Below are 19,172 nucleotides of genomic sequence, written 5' to 3' on the forward strand. Positions count from 1 at the left end.
GGTGCCCCCTGTCCCCCCTGTTGTTCTCATTGGCGATAGAACCATTGGCCAGGTCATTGAGGGAGTCTAATAAATGGAAGGGGGTGGTCCGAGGGGGAGAAGAGCATCGGGTGTCGCTATATGCGGATGACCTGTTGCTGTACGTGGCGGATCCAATGGAGGGGATGGTGGAGGTCATGCAGACCCGAAGGGAGTTTTCGGGCTATAAGCTCAATGTAGGGAAGAGTGAGCTCTTTGTATTACAGGCGGGGGACTAAGAAAGAGGGATAGGGGACCGACCGCTGAGGAGGGCGGAGGGGAGCTTTCGGTATCTGGGGATCCAGATAGCCAGGAGTTGGGGGACCCTACATAAACGGAATCTGACGAGGTTGGTGGAGCAAATGGAGGAGGATTTCAAAAGATGGGACATGTTACCGCTCTCGTTGGCCGGTAGAGTGCAGTCGGTCAAAATGGTGGTCCTTCCGAGGTTTCTGTTTGTGTTTCAGTGCCTTCCCATCGTGATCACCAAGGCCTTTTTTAAGAGAGTAGGCAGGAGTATTATGGGGTTTGTGTGGGCGAATAAGACCCCGAGAGTAAGGAGAGGGTTCCTGGAACGCAGTAGGGACCGAGGAGGGTTGGCGCTGCCAAACCTGGGGAGCTACTACTGGGCAGCAAATGTGGCGATGATCCGCAAGTGGGTTATGGAGGGAGAGGGGGCGGCATGGAAGAGGATGGAGATGGCGTCCTGTAAAGGAACGAGCCTGGGGGCGTTGGTGACGGCACCGCTGCCGCTCTCGCCGACAAAGTATACCACGAGCCCGGTGGTGGCCGCAACGCTAAGGATCTGGGGCCAGTGGAGACGGCACCGGGGTGCAATGGGAGCATCGGTGTGGTCCCCGATCAGGGGTAACCCCCGGTTTGTCCCGGGGAAGATGGACGGGGGGGTTCCAGAGCTGGCATCGGGCGGGGATTGGAAGAATGGGTGACCTGTTCATCGACGGGACGTTTGCGAGCCTAGGGGCACTGGAGGAGAAGTTCGAGTTACCCCCGGGAAATGCCTTTAGATATATGCAGGTGAGGGCTTTTGTGGGGCGACAGGTGAGGGAATTCCCGTTGCTGCCGGCACAAGAAGTTCAAGATAGGGTGATCTCAGGTGTATGGGTCGGGGAGGGCAAGGTGTCGGAAATACACCAGGAGTTGAAAGAAGAGGGGAAGCGCTGGTAGAAGAGTTGAAGGGTAAATAGGAGGAGGAGCTGGGGGAGGAGATCGAGGAAGGTCTGTGGGCTGATGCCCTAGGTAGGGTTAATTCCTCCTCCTCATGTGCCAGGCTCAGCCTGATACAATTTAAGGTGGTCCACAGAGCGCACTTGACGGGGGCGAGGTTGAGTAGGTTCTTTGGGGAAGAGGACAGATGTGGAAGGTGCTCAGGGAGCCCGGCGAACCATGTCCATATGTTTTGGTCATGCCCGCCACTGGAGGGGTTCTGGAGAGGAGTGGCGGGAGCAATATCTCAGGTGGTGAAAGTCCGGGTCAAGCCAAGCTGTGGGCTAGCAATATTTGGAGTAGTGACGAACCGGGAGTGCAGGAGGCGAAAGAGGCCGGAATTCTGGCCTTTGCGTCCCTAGTAGCCCGGCGAAGGATCTTGCTAATGTGGAAGGAGGCGAAGCCCCCCAGCCTGGAAGCCTGGATAAATGATATGGCTGGGTTTATAAAGTTGGAGAGGATTAAGTTCGCCTTGAGAGGGTCTGCGCAGTGGTTTTACAGGCTGTGGCAGCCGTTCCTAGACTATCTCGCGGAGCGTTAGAGGAAGGTCGGTCAGCAGCAGCAACCTTGGGAGGGGGGACTGCCTGGGAGGGTGGATGAGCAAGAGATAACATGAAGGGTTGGGGAAACTGGCACATACGGGTGAGGGCCAGTGTACAAAGCTGTGTAAATATATCATTTTGCCATGTATTTATCTTGCTCTGCGCGATGTCTCGTTTTTTTTTTGTTACGGGGGGGGGGGGGGGGGGGGGGGGGGGATTATTGTTTGTAAGGGAGAAAAATTGTGTTAAAAAACTTTAATAAATATTTTTTTTTAAAAAGATTAAAAAAGAAATCCAGGAGGGAGGACGAGACATGAAAAGTTTGAAATGTTTTCACTGTTAGGCCATGTAAAGTGACAGTGTTGGTGGTTGAAGAAAAGCACTGGGAAGGCTGATGTGGTAAAACAGGATAAGACAGTGGGGTTTGTTAAAGTGGTAAAGGAAAGCCCAAGTGAAGCGAAGGAGGTGCAAAAGATTGTACAGCCTGATCAAGAGGTGATTGATAAGAAGGTGCCAGATCTCTTTAAAGAATTTACTTGTGTGGTTAAAGTTTACTCATGTGTATCAGGTAAAGAAGTCACAATTTTAAGAGATAATGGTAATATTTTAAGAGATAATGGTAATAATGGTAATAAGAGATAATAATCTAAAATGGTAAGAGATGAGGAGTTATGTCGTCTGGGAAGAATGTTGCCAGAAAAGGTGGTAATATGTGGAATTCAGGATGAGAGGAGTAGTGTTCAATTATATAAGGTTAAGTTGGAAAGTCCAGTGAAGAGTGGTGAAGTAGTAGTAGGATTAATAGAGAAACTATCTTGTCCAGGAATACAGTTTATCTTGGGTAATGATACAGCTGGGTTGCAGGTGGGAGTGATGTGTACGGTGGTTGATAAACCAGTGGAAAATCAGACAACTGAAGTGTTGAAGGACGAATATCCTGGGATTTTCCTGGATTGTGTCGTAACAAGGTCGCAAAGTCACAGGTTAAGACAAGAGGAGAAATAAAAGAGTGAAGATGAAGTTGAAATGCAATTATCAGAAATGATTTTTGATCAGATGGTTGAAAAAGAACAAGAACAGGTGGAGGATGAGACGGATATTTTTAGTTCAGGAAAATTGGCGGAGTTGCAACAGAAAGGTAACAAAATAAAACGGATGTATCAGAAAGCATATACAAAAGAGGAATCTGAGTGTATACCAGAGTGTTAATACCGTAAAAGTGATGACTTGATGAGAAAATGGAGACCTTTACATATGCAGAGAGACGAAAAGTGGGCAGAACTTCATCAAGTAGTATTGTCGGTAGGGTATAGAAAGGAGGTTTTGCAAGTTGCCCATGAGGTACCAGTGGGAGATCATTTGAAATAAAGAAAATGCAAGCTAAAATCCCAAAACATTTTTATTGGCCTGGACTACATAAAGATGTAGTTAAATTTTGTCAATCATGTCACACATGCCACACATGTCAAGTGATAGGGAAACCTCAAGCAGTGATAAAACCAGTGCCTGTAATACCCATTCCAGCATTTGAGGAACCTTTTACACGGGTCCTAATTGATTGCGTAGGACCGCTTCCTAAAACAAAAAGTGGGAATCAATATCTTTTGACTATAATGGATGTATCTGCTAGGTTTCCAGAGGCAATTCTAGTACATAATATTACAGCTAAAAAGACTGTGGAGGAGTTACTTAAATTCTTTACTAGATATGGACTACCCACAGAAATACAATCGGATCAAGGATAAAATTTTACCTCAAGTTTATTCAAAGAAGTTATGGATAGCTTAGGAATAAAACAATTTAAATCAACTGCGTACCATCCAGAATCGCAGGGAGCATTAGAAAGGTGGCATCAGACATTAAAGACAATGGTGAGGGCTTATTGTCACGATTATCCAGAGGTTTGGGATAAAGGAATTCCATTCGTATTGTTTGCAATTAGGGATGCACCTAATGAGTCAACCAAATTTAGTCCTTTTGAACTAATTGTTGGTCATGAGGTGAGAGGACCACTTAAATTGTTTAAGGAAAAATTGGTGAGTGAGAAATCGGAAATTACATTATTGGATACGTGTCAATTAAATAGAGCAGGTCAATTGGCGAGACAGCATTTAAAAGTTGCACAAAATGTAATGAAACGGGTAATGGACACGAAATCCAAAGTTCGTACTTTTGCCAGTGGAGATAAAGTTTTAGTGTTGTTACCAGTGATAGGTGAACCTTTAAAAGCTAGATTTTATGGACCTTATCAGATTGAAAGGAAATTAACGGAGGTGAATTATGTGGTTAAAAACACCAGATAGAAGGAAAACTCACCGAGTGTGTCATATGAATGTGCTTAGAAGGTACTTTGAAAGGGAAGGAGACAAACGAGGAGGTTTTAATGATTCTAACTCAAAGTGACGAACCAAATCCAGATAACTGACTTTAACATACCTGAAATTAAATTGGAAAACGGGGATGTTCTTAAAAATTGGGATAAATTGTTGAGTTACCTTCCAGAGGAAAAACAGACTGATCTGAAAGAGTTATTGATATCACATGGGCAAGTTTGAAGTGATAAATTGGGAAGTACTAAAATGGCTATACATGATGTACATGTGGAAAATGCTGTTCCAATCAGGCAACATCCATACAGACGTAACCCTTTAAAATTGGCACAGGTTAACAGAGAGATTGAGAGTACGCTTCAAAATGGCATAATTGAAGTGGGTTGCAGCCAATGGAGCTCACCCACAGTGATGGTAGCAAAATCAGACGGTACCCAACAGTTGTTTGTGGACTATAGAAAGGTTAATGCAGTTACAAGAACGGACTCTTATCCTATCCCATGTTTGCAGGATTGTATTGAGAAAGTGGGACAATCAGCTTTTATTTCTAAACTGGATTAAAGGTTACTGGCAGGCACCTTTATCCGAAAGGGCGGAGGTGATTTCAGCTTTTGAGACTACAGATGGTATATACCAATTCAAAGACATGGAAAGAACATTTAAAACATCTGATGAAGTTATTCGATCGACTTCAGGAGGCGGGTTTGGTGATAAACCTAGCCAAAAGTGAATTTGTAAAAGCCCAAGTCACTTTCCTTGGCCATATAATCGGACATTGTCGAATGGTCACACGGGATGTGAAACCAACAGTTATTGAGGAGTTTAGATACCCTCAAGGCAAAGGGAAATAATGCGATTTCTTGGCATGAGTGGATTTGATCGAACATATGTGCAAAACTTTTGGAGCGTGATTGCTCCACTGATGGACTTGCTGAAGAAACGTCAAAAATTTCAATGGACAGCGGAGTTTCAATAGGCATTTGACTGCCTGTAAGCTGTGATAACCAATGTGCATGTGTTGGAGAATGACAAGGGACTCTGTGATCAGATTGAACTGAAGTATGTGACTTTAAGGAAACACGCCAAGGCGTAGAGAAATGGACGGATCGTGCAGAGACCTTCTTGTTCAAAGAGACTGTCAATCGAGAAGGATTTCAATTGGAGGAAGAAGGAATAAAAATGGACTATATTATTATACCTGTTTGCGTGTGTTGTTTTTTGAAATGAAAATTATATTTACTGTGTGCATTTCTTAAAGGATAGTGAAAAGGTGAAAAATGAAACCATCTCGAAGTTGATGGTTTATTTTTTTTTCTTCGGGTGAGGTGTCATGAGAATGTTGCTTTAAGAAATGTTTGGCTGCTTATATTACAGCAGTGATGTCAGAGTGTGGGTGGAGCTGGGCTGTCAGCATTTTACTTTCATTTTAGGCTGTTTGCTGCAGGGTGTGTTTTAGTTTCGTTTTCAGAGCTGGATAACTGCAGTCACAGGCAGAAGGTGTATGGATCTCTCTCTGTAATCTAAAGACTGTAAATCGATCCTGGTGATTTAAAACTAATAACAGTAGTGACCTGAACCTGATGTGCTTTTGGTAAAAGGTGTTTGGATGTTAAAAGGAAAGCTTAAAGGATTACTTAGTGTTGTATTCTTTGGGGGTTGTATTTGAATTGATGGTTGCTAAGATGTTCACTATGTTTTAAAAAGGTTAACTAGAGTTCATAGAATAAACATTTTTTTGCTTTTAAAAAATACTTTTCAATTTCTGCTGTACCACACCTGTGGAGTGGGCCGTGTGCTCCCCATACCACAATCTATTAAATTTTGTGAGTCAGGTGAGCTCCATGATACACTTTGAGGTTCTCTAAACCCTGGACCATGACACTGGTCCAACTGGTCCATGGGTGCTGAGTTTCTGCAAGAAGTCTGTCGTATTGTGACAGAAGCCGGGGATTCCTTCTACGATAGATTTCAAGATGCCCTTGATGTAGCCAGAGAGGTTCTCACACAGGGTCCCATTGCCTGTCTCATACGATAGGACGAGGTCTTGTGTATTTTCGGGAGGCAGTAGAGATCCCCAACATGGGGAGTACGTAAGATGAGGGCACGTAGGGTGCTCTGAAGGTCTGGATCCAAGGTCTTGATCAGTCTGTTGAGTTGGCGGGTGAGTTCCTTGGTCGGATCTGCGGGCAACTGTCTGTAGTGTTCCTGGTTGTTGAGTTATCAGTACACTTCTTTGCAAGTGTCCGTTCTGTTCAGTATGACGGTGGCCCCTCCTTTGTCTGCTGGTTAGATGACAATGTTACGGTTGGTCTTGAGAGCAAGGATGGCGTTGCGTTGTACTTGGGTGATGCTCGGGGCTGTTTTATGAATGCGAATGATGAATCTCCTGATGGCTTGAGCATTCATGTCAAGTCTAGGGGTCCAATTCGACTCTTTCCTCTTCAGTTGCTGCACCGCAGATCTCTCAGTCAGCTGTTTCGGTTCATTGGTTCTCTCATTGGGTTCGCTGTCGGCCTCTTGCGGTCTGTGCAAGAGCTCCCGGAGCCTCATTCGCCTGAGAAATTCCTCCGTGTCTGCTACGCGACTGATGGGGTCCATTTTGGTGGTGGTGCAGAAATTGAGCCCACGCGTCACCATTGTGCTCCCAATATTTTCTTGATTTCCTAATCCTACCTCTACAACTGGGTTTATTCCCGACATCCACAGTGGAGGTGGAGGCAGCCTGCTGACCACTACGCCCTAGTCTATGATGAGCTTGGCAGGCGTCCTCTGGCTGACTGATACCTGGAGGGCCTCAGCCTGCTTTGAGTGTCCTGCTGTGGGACACGTGCAGCCTCCTTGGCCTGTGGAGCGTGGGGTCCCAGGATGAGGTGATTTGGATTGGCCGGAGGCTCCTGTAGCCACCTGGGTGGATAGCCCTAGGTGCTCAGCTGCCGGTTCTCCTCCCAATGGGTTCTCAAGGCCGCTGACTGATTCACAAGGTGCCTCACACTTCGCTAATGGAACCATTTTGGATTGCAGTAAAGATTACACTGATGAAGTGCAGCTCCTGCAACTGTGCAGGACTGATGTCCTGGACTAAGATCTCTCTGATGGCTGTCATCATAAGACCATAACACATAGGAGCAGAATTAGGCCATTCAGCCCATCGAGTCTGCTCCGCCATTCAATCATTACTGATAAGTTTCTCATCCCCATTCTCCTGCCTTCTCTCCATAACGCCTGATACCCTTATAAATCAAGAACCTATCTATCTCGGTCTTAAAGATTCTCAATGATTTGGCCTCCACAGCCTCCTGCAGCAAAGAGTTCCACCGATTCACCACCCTCTGGCTGAAGAAATTCCTCCTCATCTCGGTTTTAAAGGATCGTCCCCTGGGCGGAGAAATGGAAGATGGAATTGCACCCAGACAAATGCGAGATGATGCATTTTGGCAGATTCAATTCAGGTGGGAGCTACAAAATAAATGGCAGAACCAACAGGAGCATAGAGACACAGAGAGATCTGGGCGTGCAGGTCCACAGATCCTTGAAAGTGGCAGCACAGGTGGAAATGGTGGTAAAGAAAGCATATGGTATGCTTGCCTTCATAGGTCGTGGTATTGAGCATAAAAGCTCAAAAATTATGTTACAGTTATGAAATGAAATGAAAATCGCTTATTGTGACGAGTAGGGTTCAATGAAGTTACTATGAAAAGACCCTAGTCGCCACATTCCAGCGCCTGTTCGGGGAGGCTGGTACAGGAATCGAACCGTGCTGCTGGCCTCCCTTGGTCTGCTTTAAAAACCAGCGATTTAGCCCAGTGTGCTAAACCAGTTATATAGAACGTGAGGCTGCATTTGGAATAGTGTGTCCAAATCTGGTCACCACACTACCAGAAGGACGTGGAGAGAGTACAGAAAGGTTTACCAGGATGCTGCCTGGTGTGGAGGGTATTAGCTATGAGGAGAGGTTGAATAAATTGGGATTGTTCTCCCTCGAAAGACCGAGGCTGAGGGGCGACCTGATAGAAGTTTATACAATTATTAGGGGTATTAGATAGAGCGAACAGTTGGAGGCTTTTTCCCAGGGAGGAAATAACAATTACAAGGGGGCACAAGGTCAAGGTGGAAGGGGATAAGGTCAATGGAGATGTGCAGGGGAAGTTTTTTTACACAGAGGGTGGTGGTGGCCTGGAATGTACTGCCAAGTGAGGTGGTTGAGGCAGATACATTAGCAGCCTTTAAAACTTATCTGGATAGACACATGAACAGATGGGGTATAGAAGGATACAGGTGTTTGGTCTAGATAGGATACGTGATCGGCGCAGGCTTGGAGGGCCCAAGGGCCCATTCCTGTGCTTTGTTCTGCTGTTTCACTCAGTATTCTGCCTCCTCAAGTGAAGAGTCATTTTTAAGAACAGGCAGTAAAGAATAATTATATAATGCTGGCAAACTCTTAATTGAGGAAGGACAGAATCTAACCAATTACACCAGAAAAGGATAATATCTAATCCACTGACTATCCAGACTCAAAGGTGAAAGGTCACGAGGGGACTGATGTGGAGAAAAAACAATGAAAAGTTGATGGTTCTGTGATGCAACATTCCACAATCCATAATATCTTACACAGTGTACCAATCTATTTCAAACATGAAAAGACACCTCATCCACTGAACCACCAAATCCCAAAGGTGAAAGGTCAACATCTGACCCACTGCACCATCCAGTAATAGTGGACAACAGCAGGAAGTTCTAACAGAACAGGGTGTGAGGTTCAAAGTAATGCAGACTTTCCATGAAAAAACAAATGGGATATTAGAACGCTGTGTCGAGATTTATCTTAAACATTCCCGACTCCCATATGTAACTGGAATTTTATTATTCAATCTCAGTAAATCGGAGTTCTGAAATGGTTCTTAAATAGCTTACCTTCCAAAGTACAAAACAGCTGTAGTTCTGAAAGTTAAGAACACAGGAATGTGTTAGTGTGGGTCTACAACCAGAACACAACTCAATATGCCTCATATCGAAATATAAAAATAAACTCTGTAACAGATTGAGAATGAAAGTGTGATAATATGAAGAGTGATCACATTTAAAATGATAAGGCTCAAGTTTAAGACGTGACAGAATTTACAAGTGATGGTGTGATTTTACATTCCGAATGCGGCAGGGGCGGGTTTGTAAAATGTGGCGAGTATTCACAGGCCCATTGACATCGGCAGGACTGGAAAACCCACCCTCGTAAAATTCTCCACATGTTTTTCTCTAAATGTTCCAGGGCTGCTCAGTAACACTCACTGTCTGATCAGTCAATGGCATTCTGATTAAACATGGGCAGTAATGGGTTAATATTTAAGGAGCATCTTCATAATTCTGAGCTTTTGAGCAGCTGTCTCAATTCATCATTTATTTTGTACACAGAACTATTTTAATGTTGAGAACTCATGAATCCTTGCTATTTTCATACTGTCAGTTATCGATCAGACTATCTGTTCAATTCATTGACTCCCTCACCACTCACATCCCCTTGTCACTCCACTTCCCCGTGACCCCCCCTGTGACCACCCTGCTCCCCAAGACACCGACAATGACAATTTCCAATTGCCAACTGTCCCAAATGGAGGCAGTAAATGAGCAATTCCAGGTCTTCAAGGTGGAAACACTTCAGGCACAAATCAAGCATTTTACAAATTCTTTCACAGGATGTCAGCATCGTTGACTAGGTCAACACTTACTGATTACCATTTTTTGAAACGCTGTAGTCCCTGAGGTGTAGGTACACCCTCAGTGCTGTTAGGAAGGGAGTTCCAGGATTTTGACCCGGTGACAGTGAAGAAAGCGAGATGCAGGGCACGATCGAAATGCCACGCTGCACCCGGAAATCAGCTCGCCGCGGCGCAAAGTGGCCGATAGAAGCTGGGAAACTCCGCCCCGGGATCTATCCGGCTCGCAGCCCCTGACAAGATCTAATGTGACCTTGTGATGTAAATCCCGCCCAGCTAGTCTCACTGTAATATGCAGATTCCTGAGGTGTTGGGATCTATCCCCTTCACCTCGGATACCTCGAGCCAGTGCCCTCCAGAAACGGGGACCAGATGGAACAGCGTTCATGGGGTCTCACAGGGGATTGGAGGCCCCCGGGTACATGGGCAGGGTGATACCCTAGCACTGCTGGTGCCACCCAGGCACCCTGGCACACTGCCAGCTGGCAGGGGCACTGCCAGGGTACCAGGTTGGTGCTAAGGTGCCAAGTTGGCATTTTCCGGCTGGTGGCGATCGGGCGGGCCATGTGCAGATTTTGGGGAGGATGCGGGGGGGCCGGGGACCCACCCATAGTGAGTTGGGGCTTTGGGGGTCGAGGGTCAAGTCAGGGGCTCCAGAGATTGGGATGTCATTTAAAAATAGCGTCCTGATCTCTCGCGACACTGAGGAGCTCCAGAAAGCGAGGCCATGTGCGACCTCAGCCACGCGTTCCCCGCTGAGGCACCCTATCGAACCCGAGTGTCCTTCAATAGCATTGTGTTTCTTGGCACTGAGAGTGCTGGGAAACGCGGGTCTAAACACACTCGCTCTGGACTTTGTTCCCATTAGTTAGAGGCCACTTTCAGTTTCAAGTCACGATGGGGAGGAACTTGGAAAGGAATTTCCAGGTGGTGTTCCCAGGTTTCCGCTCCCCTCGTCCTTCAATGTGGTAGAGGTCATGGGTTTGGAAGGTGCTGTCAAAGGAGCCTTGGTGAGTTGCTGCAGTGCATCGTGTAGATGTGTACATGGCTGTCACAGTGTGTTGGTGGTGGAGGGAGGACCACAAAGGAGGAATGATTAGTGGCGGTCGGGGGGTCATGATTTTTTGTAACCTGCACAAGGGGAACTGTGGCTGGTAGAGTGACTGAATCAGGCAGGAGCCGATGTTTCAATTTCTCAACAGTGGGTGAACATGAAGCGATGTGTTTGTGATGTGTCGGATCTCACACCTCCTGTGGCCGGCTCCTAATTAGTACAAACATTTTAAAATTACACCCTCCCTTCAACATCCTCCCTTCAAGAGAACTTTGTGGCTGCTGGTCGACGATTGTTTAGGGTGGTGTACAGTCAGCATTGAGCAGCTGTGTATAAAGTCAATGACTTTCCTTGTGGAATTCTATGTACAAGGGAGAGGAGGAGAACAGCAACCTGCATGGAGGCGCGGGACTGGGAAGTCAGGGATCGGGTTGGGTGGAGCAGTTGAGGTGGTGAGGATTGAAACGTTGGGTCTCGGGTGCAGGACTGAGTGGAAGAGCGATGCCACGGAGGACAGAGAGTGAGGGTGCAGGGAGATGTGTAGGAGTGAAGGGCCTGGTGTCCTGGTATATAGAATATAGAATTCTGAGAGTGCAGGAGGAGGCAATTTGGCCCACTGAGTCGGCACCGGCCGTCTGAAGGAGTACCCTACCTCGGCCCACTCCCCCACCCTATCCCCGTAACCCCATAACCCCAACTAACCAACACATCTTTGTACTGTGGGAGGAAACCAGAGCAGCAAGAGGAAACCCACGCAGGTACATAGACAGTCATAGGATTGAACTCAGGTCCCTGGTGCTGTGAGTAACTTCATTGCAGTGTTAATGTAAGCCTACTTGGTCCGAGGTGACAGGGCCGTGAGTAAGGGAGGCTCAAGGGTCACAAAGCAAAGATGGTAATGTTGGGTGGGTCATGGGTATGGGGAAAAGCGTGACGGTGACAGGAAGAGAGTGGTAGGTACAAGGATGATGCTCGAAGTTCATGCTCACATTTTTAAGGCTTCACAAGTAAGGGTTGCAGATTGAAGTGGAGGAGGATCTGTGTTGGGTGGATGGACAATTTGAGAATGAAAGGAACTCACTGCTCATTAGTTCAATGGATGAGAAGCTGGACAAGCATGTTCTCATCTCTATGTCTGACTGTTAACACAGAGCAGTTACTGCAAGACCCATGTGTCTCAATGCCCCAATATTCCTGCAACCTCGGGAGCAGGAGGATAGGCCACAAAGTCCAAAGATGTGCCGGTTAGGTGGATTGGCGGTGGATTAGCCAAACTAAATTGCCTCTTGATGTCCAAAGATTAGGTGGGTTTACAGGGATAGGGGAGGTGAGTGAGCCTGGATGGGGTGTACGTTCGTGGGGTCGGTGCAGACTCGATGGGCCAAATGGCCTCCTCTGCACTGTAGGGATTCTATGGTTCTGAGGGAGCTCTGACCACCAACCAAGGCCACACTGCCAACAACAGGCAGGACCTGATGAGGAAACTGGTCCGGATACAGATATCCAGGGCAAACATCATTCAGGACGGGCACTAACGTGTCACCAGGTCCTTAGGACAAGAAATAACTACCTTCAGAATTCTGAGAGACAATGCCAGAGACAACCGCGATGCCCTAAGAAATCATCACCGAGATACTTGGGATCGTTCATCAAGGCCTGAATGTAGTGATCTGTACATCTGTACATACATCTGCACATACACCAGGGAGTACAGCACAGATATAACAGCCACAGCATCACTAGAGGGCAGCACCAGAGACGGGTATAAAGGATCCAGCCCAAGGGAGGATCTGGCTCTTTCAGAAGCACAAGGCGAGTGAGCAGCAGCAGACAGAGGCAGCTCAGCAAAGGCGGTTTACCTTAGCTTCACTGGTCATACCTCTTGACTGAATTATATCTAGTTGAGCTCTGGAAACAGAACAAACCCACTGAATAAAGTATTTGTGTTAACTGGAAGTCTACAATCTTTATTCAGGCTTAGAGAATAACATATGGTACCAGAAGTGATTTCAGAAAACTAGCTAGACACCAGCAAGAGAAGAAAAACTTAAACTGGATATTCAACTGTGGAAGACTTTGCAGCAAATGGATCCTCGACGACTAACTGATTCGATGAAACTTGTTGGAACTCCATGGCAGCTGGAAACAATTGGTAATTTAAGTTATAACTGGAAAATGTTTGAACAGCTGTTCCAAATATTTATCACAGCTAATGATTTAAGCACTGCCTCTGACGCAATGAAAATAGCCCGACTACTCTCAACAGGAGGGCATGAAGCTAGAGAAAACTATAATTGCTTTAATTACTTAGAAGGCGAGGACACCACCAAAGTAGAAGTAATACTCAAAAAAATTGATGAACGCTGTAACAGTTAGTCTGGTGAGATGCTGGAAAGATTCAACTCTTTGTCATAGAAACGGACGGCCCATCTCTGATTTTATTACAAATCTCAAGTTAATACCACAAGGCTGTGATTATGCTAATTTCAGAGACACCATGTTAAAGGATCAATTAATTTCTGGACTATCTGATAAAAATTTGAGGGAAGAACTTTCACAAAATAAGTATCTAACTCTAGAAATCGCTACACAAAAATGTCTTGCTTATGAACAAAAACAAAATCAATACTTTGAGTCTCTACTTTCATGTGAGGGTACCTTTAAGACATGGATGTTTAAGCAATGTACCTTTAAGAAAACAGTGATGTCAGAGAGTGGGTGGGGCTGAGCTCAGGTCAGCCATTTTGCAGTTTAGTTTTGCAGGTCTTTGCAGTTTGAAAATAGCTTGTGAGTGTCTGTGTTTTGCAGTTGGAAAAAGCAGTTTGTGTGTGTCTGTGTGTGTCCAGAGAGCTGCAGGAAGAAAGCAAGGTGCTGGAGCTGAAGTCAGCCAAGCTAATATATCTCTGCCATTCTACAGAAAATGTATATATCCTTTAACCTGATGTGATATTGTTCAAAGGTGTTAAGTCTCTTGGAAGTTTGAAGGAACATTTTAAGGAATTATTTACTGTTGCAATATTTTCTGAGTTATCTTTGAAGTAAGGGGGGTTAAGAGATCCAATGTTTATTTAAGATGTTAAGTTGTGGTCATGGAATAAACAGTGTTTTGTGTTTAAAAAAACCCATGTGTCCATAATTGTAATCCCACACCTAGGGAAAAGCAGTGTACTAGGAAAAGCAACAAATCCATTAAAGAGAGAGGTTGGTTGAACTCCATGATACATTGGGGGGTTCTGAAAATGCCTCGCCCATAACAATTGGGGGCTCGTCCGGGATAAAAGTCTATCTATTGGATTGGCTTTGTGAACTTAAAGACAGTGAAGGATTGTTGCTTTTCCGGTGTGGTATTTTAGTTTAAGTGGGGAGAGTGTTGTGAACAATGGCTCTTTCAGAGGCTCAGACGTTTTTGGGGGTGGAGAATGTCACACGTAGTACTTTACGGACAGAAATGAAAAGCAGACTGTTAGATTTGGCAAGAATATTGCAGTTAACATTACCTGACAAAATGCGAAAAGGTGAGGTAATTATGGCGGTGGTTAAGCATTTAAAGTTGCCTGAGATAGACTTTGACTCATTGGAAATGGCAAAAATTCAGTTGCAAATTAAACAAATGGAACACGAGAAAGAATTAAAGCGGCTGGCATACGAGAGTGAGAGAGAGGAAAAAGAAAGAGAAAGAGAGAGGAAAAAGAAAGAGAAAGGGAGATAGAGGAAAAAGAAAAGGAGAGAGAAGAAAGGAGAAAAGAAAGAATAGCCCTAGCAGAACAAAAAGAAAAAGAAAGGGAGATACAGATCAGGGAAAAAGATAGAGAGGGAGTTTGAACTTCAGAAAATGGCCATGTAAAGTCATAGTGTTGGTGGTTGAAGAAAAGCACTGGGAAGGCTGATGTGGTAAAACAGGATAGACAGTGGGGTTTGTTAGAGTGGTAAAGGAAAGTCCAAGGGAAGCAAAGGAGGTGCAAATGATTGTACAGCCTGTTCAAGAAGTAATTGTTAAGAACGTGCCAGATGTCTTTAAAGAATTTACTTGTGTGGGTAAAGTTTACTCATGTGTATCAGGAAGAGCAGGTAAAGAAGTCACAATTTTAAGAGATAATGGTAATATTTTAAGTGATAATGGTAATAATAGTAATAAGAGATAATAATCTTAATGGTAAGAGATGAGGAGTTATGTAGTCTGGGAAGAATGTTGCCAGAAAAGGTGGTGATATGTGGAATTCAGGGTGAGAGGAGTAGCGTTCCATTAGATAAGGTACAGTTGGAAAGTCCAGTGAAGAGTGGTGAAGTGGTAGGAGTAGTAATAGATAAACTATCTTGTCCAGGAATACAATTTATCTTGGGTAATGATATAGCTGGATCGCAGGTGGGAGTGATGCCTACTGTGGTTGATAAGCCAGTGGAAAATCAGACAACTGAATTGTTGAAGGACGAATATCCTGGGATTTTTCCGGATTGTGTAGTAACAAGGTCGCAAAGTCACAGGTTAAGACAAGAGGAGAAATCAAAGAGTTAAGATGAAGTTGAAGTGCAATTATCAGAAACGATTTTTGATCAGATGGTTGAAAAAGAACAAGAACAGGTGGAGGATGAGGCGGATATTTTAGTTCAGGAAAATTGGCGGAGTTACAACAGAAAGATGTAGAAATAAAACGGATATATCAGAAAGCATATACGGAAGAGGAATCTGAGGGTATACCAGAGTGTTATTACCGTAAAAATGATGTCTTGATGAGAAAATGGAGACCTGTACATATGCAGGCGGATGAAAAGTGGGCAGAAGTTCATCAAGTTGTATTGCCAGTAGGGTATAGAAAGGAGGTGTTGCGAGTTGCACATGAGTTACCAGTGGGAGGTCATTTGGGAATAAGGAAAACTCAAGCTAAAATCCAGAAACATTTTTATTGGCCTGGACTACATAAAGATGTAGTTAAATTTTGTCAATCATGTCACACATGTCAAGTGATAGGGAAACCTCAAGCAGTGATAAAACCAGCGCCCTTAATACCAATCCAGCATTTGAGGAACCTTTTACAAGGGTCCTAATCGATTGTGTAGGATCGCTTCCGAAATCAAAAAGTGGGAATCAATATCTTTTGACTGTAATGGAGGTGTCTACTAGGTTTCCAGAGGCCATTCCAGTACGTAATATTACAGCTAAAAGGATTGTGGAGGAGTTACTTAAATTCTTTACTAGATATGGACTACCCACAGAAATTCGATCGGATCAAGGAACAAATTTTACTTCAAAGTTATTCAAAGAAGTTATGGATAGCTTAGGAATAAAACCATTTAAATCAACTGCGTACCATCCAGAAACGCAGGGAGCATTAGAAAGATGGCATCAGACATTAAAGACAATGTTGAGGGCGTATTATCAAGATTATCCAGAGGATTGGGATAAAGGAATCCCATTCATATTGTTTGCAATTAGGGATGCACCTAATGAGTCTACCAAACTTTTGAACTAATTTTTGGTCATGAGGTAAGAGGACCACTTAAATTGATTAAGGAGAAATTGGTGGGTGAGAAATCGGAAATTACACTATTGGATTATGTGTCAAATTTTAGGGAACGATTCAATAGAGCAGGTGAATTGGCGAGACAACATTTGAAAGTTGCACAAAATGTGATGAAACGGGAAGCGGACAAGAAATCCAAAGTTTGTAGTTTTGCCAGTGGGGATAAAGTTTTAGTGTTGTTACCAGTGGTCGGGGAGCATTTAAAAGATAGGTTTGGCGGACCGTATCAGATTGAACGCAAATTAAGTGAGGTGAATTATGTGGTAAAAACAACAGATAGAAGGAAGACTCACTGAGTGTGTCATGTGAATATGCTTAAAAGGTACTTTGAAAGGGAAGGAGAGAAAAAGGAGGTTTTAATGATTCGAACTCAAAGTGACGAACCAAATCCAGATGACTGTGAATTTGACATACCTCAGATTAAATTGGAAAATGAGGATGTTCTTAAAAATTGGGATGAATTGTTAAGTTACCTTCCAGAGGAAAAAGGAACTGACCTGAAAGAGTTATTGATATCACATGGGCAAGTTTGTAGAGATAAATTGGGAAGTACTAAAATGGCTATACATGATGTAGATGTGGGCAATGCTGTTCCTATCAAACAACATCCAGATACACTTAATCCTTTAAAATTGGCACAGGTTAACAAAGAGATTGAGAGTATGCTTAAAAATGGCATAATTGAGGTGGGTTGCAGCCAATTGAGCTCACCCATAGTGATGGTACCTCAACCAGACGGTACCCAACGGTTGTGTGTGGACTATCGATGCCTTCAGCCCCAAGAGCTATATCTAATTCCTTTCCTTCTTCAAATTACACAATGTTTTCACTCAATTACTTTCTGTGGTCATGAATTCCACAGATTCACCACTCTCTGGGAGAAGAAATGTCTCCTCCCCTCAGTCCTAAAACGTTTACGCCTTATCCTCAAACTATGACCCATTGTTCTGGACTCCCCCACCATCGGGAACATTCTTTCCGAATCTAATCTTGCTGGAATTTTATATGTTTCTATGAAATCACCCTCACTCTTCTAAACTCCAATGAATATATTAAGAACAAAGAACAAAGAACAAAGAAATGTACAGCACAGGAACAGGCCCTTCGGCCCTCCAAGCCCGTGCCGACCATACTGCCCGACTAAACTACAATCTTCTACACTTCCTGGGTCCGTATCCTTCTATTCCCATCCTATTCATATATTTGTCAAGATGCCCCTTAAATGTCCCTATCGTCCCTGCCTCCACTACCTCCTCCGGTAGTGAGTTCCAGGCACCCACTACCCTCTGCGTAAAAAACTTGCCTCAATTTATTCCAAACCAATTTAGTCTCTCCTTATATGACAGTCCCACCATCCCAAGAATCAAACTGGCAAACCTTCGCTGCACCCTCTCCAAGAGAGAGGAACTAAGAACATCCTTCCTCAGATAAGGACACCAAAACTACACTCAATACTCCAGGTATGGCCTCACCAATGCCCTATACAATTGTAGCAAAATATATTCCTATACTCAAATCCTCTTGCTATGAAGGCGAACATACCATTTGCCTTCTGGTAAATTGCCATACCATTTGCCTCCAGGTGAATTGGCCAATGATAAATTGCCCTTAATGTCCAAATTGCCCTTGGTGTTGGGTGGAGGTGTTGGGTTTGGGTGGGGTGCTCTTTCCGGGGGCTGGTGCGGGCTCGGGGGGCCGAGTGGCCTCCTTCTGCACTGTGGATTCAATGATAATCTATGATTAATCTAGGACAAAGGTTCGGCACAACATCGTGGGCCGAAGGGCCTGTTCTGTGCTGTATTTTCTATGTTCTATGTTCTTTGCTGCCTGCTGTACCTGCGCACTTACTCTCCGCGACTCATGCACGAGGACACCAAGATCTCGCTGAGTATCCACCTCTCTCAATTTACATCCATTCAAATAATAATCTGCCTTCCGATTTATACTACCAAAGTGGAAAACCTCACATTTATTCACGTGTATGGCATCTGCCATGCATATGCTGCATCCTCACTGTTCACCCTCACACCCAATTTTGTATCATCTGCAAATTGGGAAATACTACATTTAGTTCCATTGTCCAAATCATTAATATATAATGTGAACAGTTGGGGTCCTGCACAGATCCCTGCTAGTCACTGCCTGCCAATTGTAAAAAGACCCATTTATCCCAACTTTTTGCTTCTCTGTCTGCTAAGCAGCTTTCTATCAATCTCAAGACATTACCCACACAGCCATGCACTTCAGCTTTACATCGTAATCTATGTGAGACCTTGTCGAAAGCCTTCTGAAAGTCTAAATAAACCACATCCACCGGGTCTATCTACTGGTTACATCGTCAAAGAATTCAAGTAGATTTGTCAAGCATGATTTCCCCTTCATAAATCCATGCTGATTTTGTGTGATTATACCATTGCTTTCCAAATGCTGTGCTATGAAATCCTTTATAATGGACTCTCGCAACTTCCCTACTACCGACGTTAGGCTCACTGGTCTATAGTTTCCACCTACTGGTCTATAGTTTCCACCTACTTCCTTTTTGAATCGTGGGGTTATATCAGCAACCCTCCAATCTGTAGGTACCATTCCAGAGTCCAAGGAAGTTTGGAAAATGATCACTAATGGATCTACTATTTCTAGGGATACTTCCTTAAGTACTCTGGGATGAAGATTATCAGGCCCTGGAGATTTATCCACCTTCAATCACATTAATTTCCTCAAAACCATTTCTCTATTAATACTAATTTCCTTCAGCTCCTCACTAAAACTTGTGTTTC

The 19,172-nt window shown here is 44.4% G+C and overlaps 1 protein-coding gene across 1 annotated transcript in view; it reads right to left on the minus strand.

Annotated features, from left to right (window-relative positions):
- The window catches only part of LOC140390477 (butyrophilin subfamily 1 member A1-like), a 104,586-nt gene that overhangs the window by 17,653 nt on the left and 67,761 nt on the right, over positions 1–19,172 (minus strand). The window contains exon 7 of the mRNA XM_072475640.1: positions 9,026–9,052. Within this exon, the coding sequence (XP_072331741.1) occupies positions 9,026–9,052 (27 nt within the window). The remainder of the gene's footprint in view (positions 1–9,025; positions 9,053–19,172) is intronic.

This window comes from Scyliorhinus torazame, chromosome 14 (genome assembly GCF_047496885.1).
Source record: "Scyliorhinus torazame isolate Kashiwa2021f chromosome 14, sScyTor2.1, whole genome shotgun sequence".
NCBI lineage: Eukaryota > Metazoa > Chordata > Chondrichthyes > Carcharhiniformes > Scyliorhinidae > Scyliorhinus > Scyliorhinus torazame.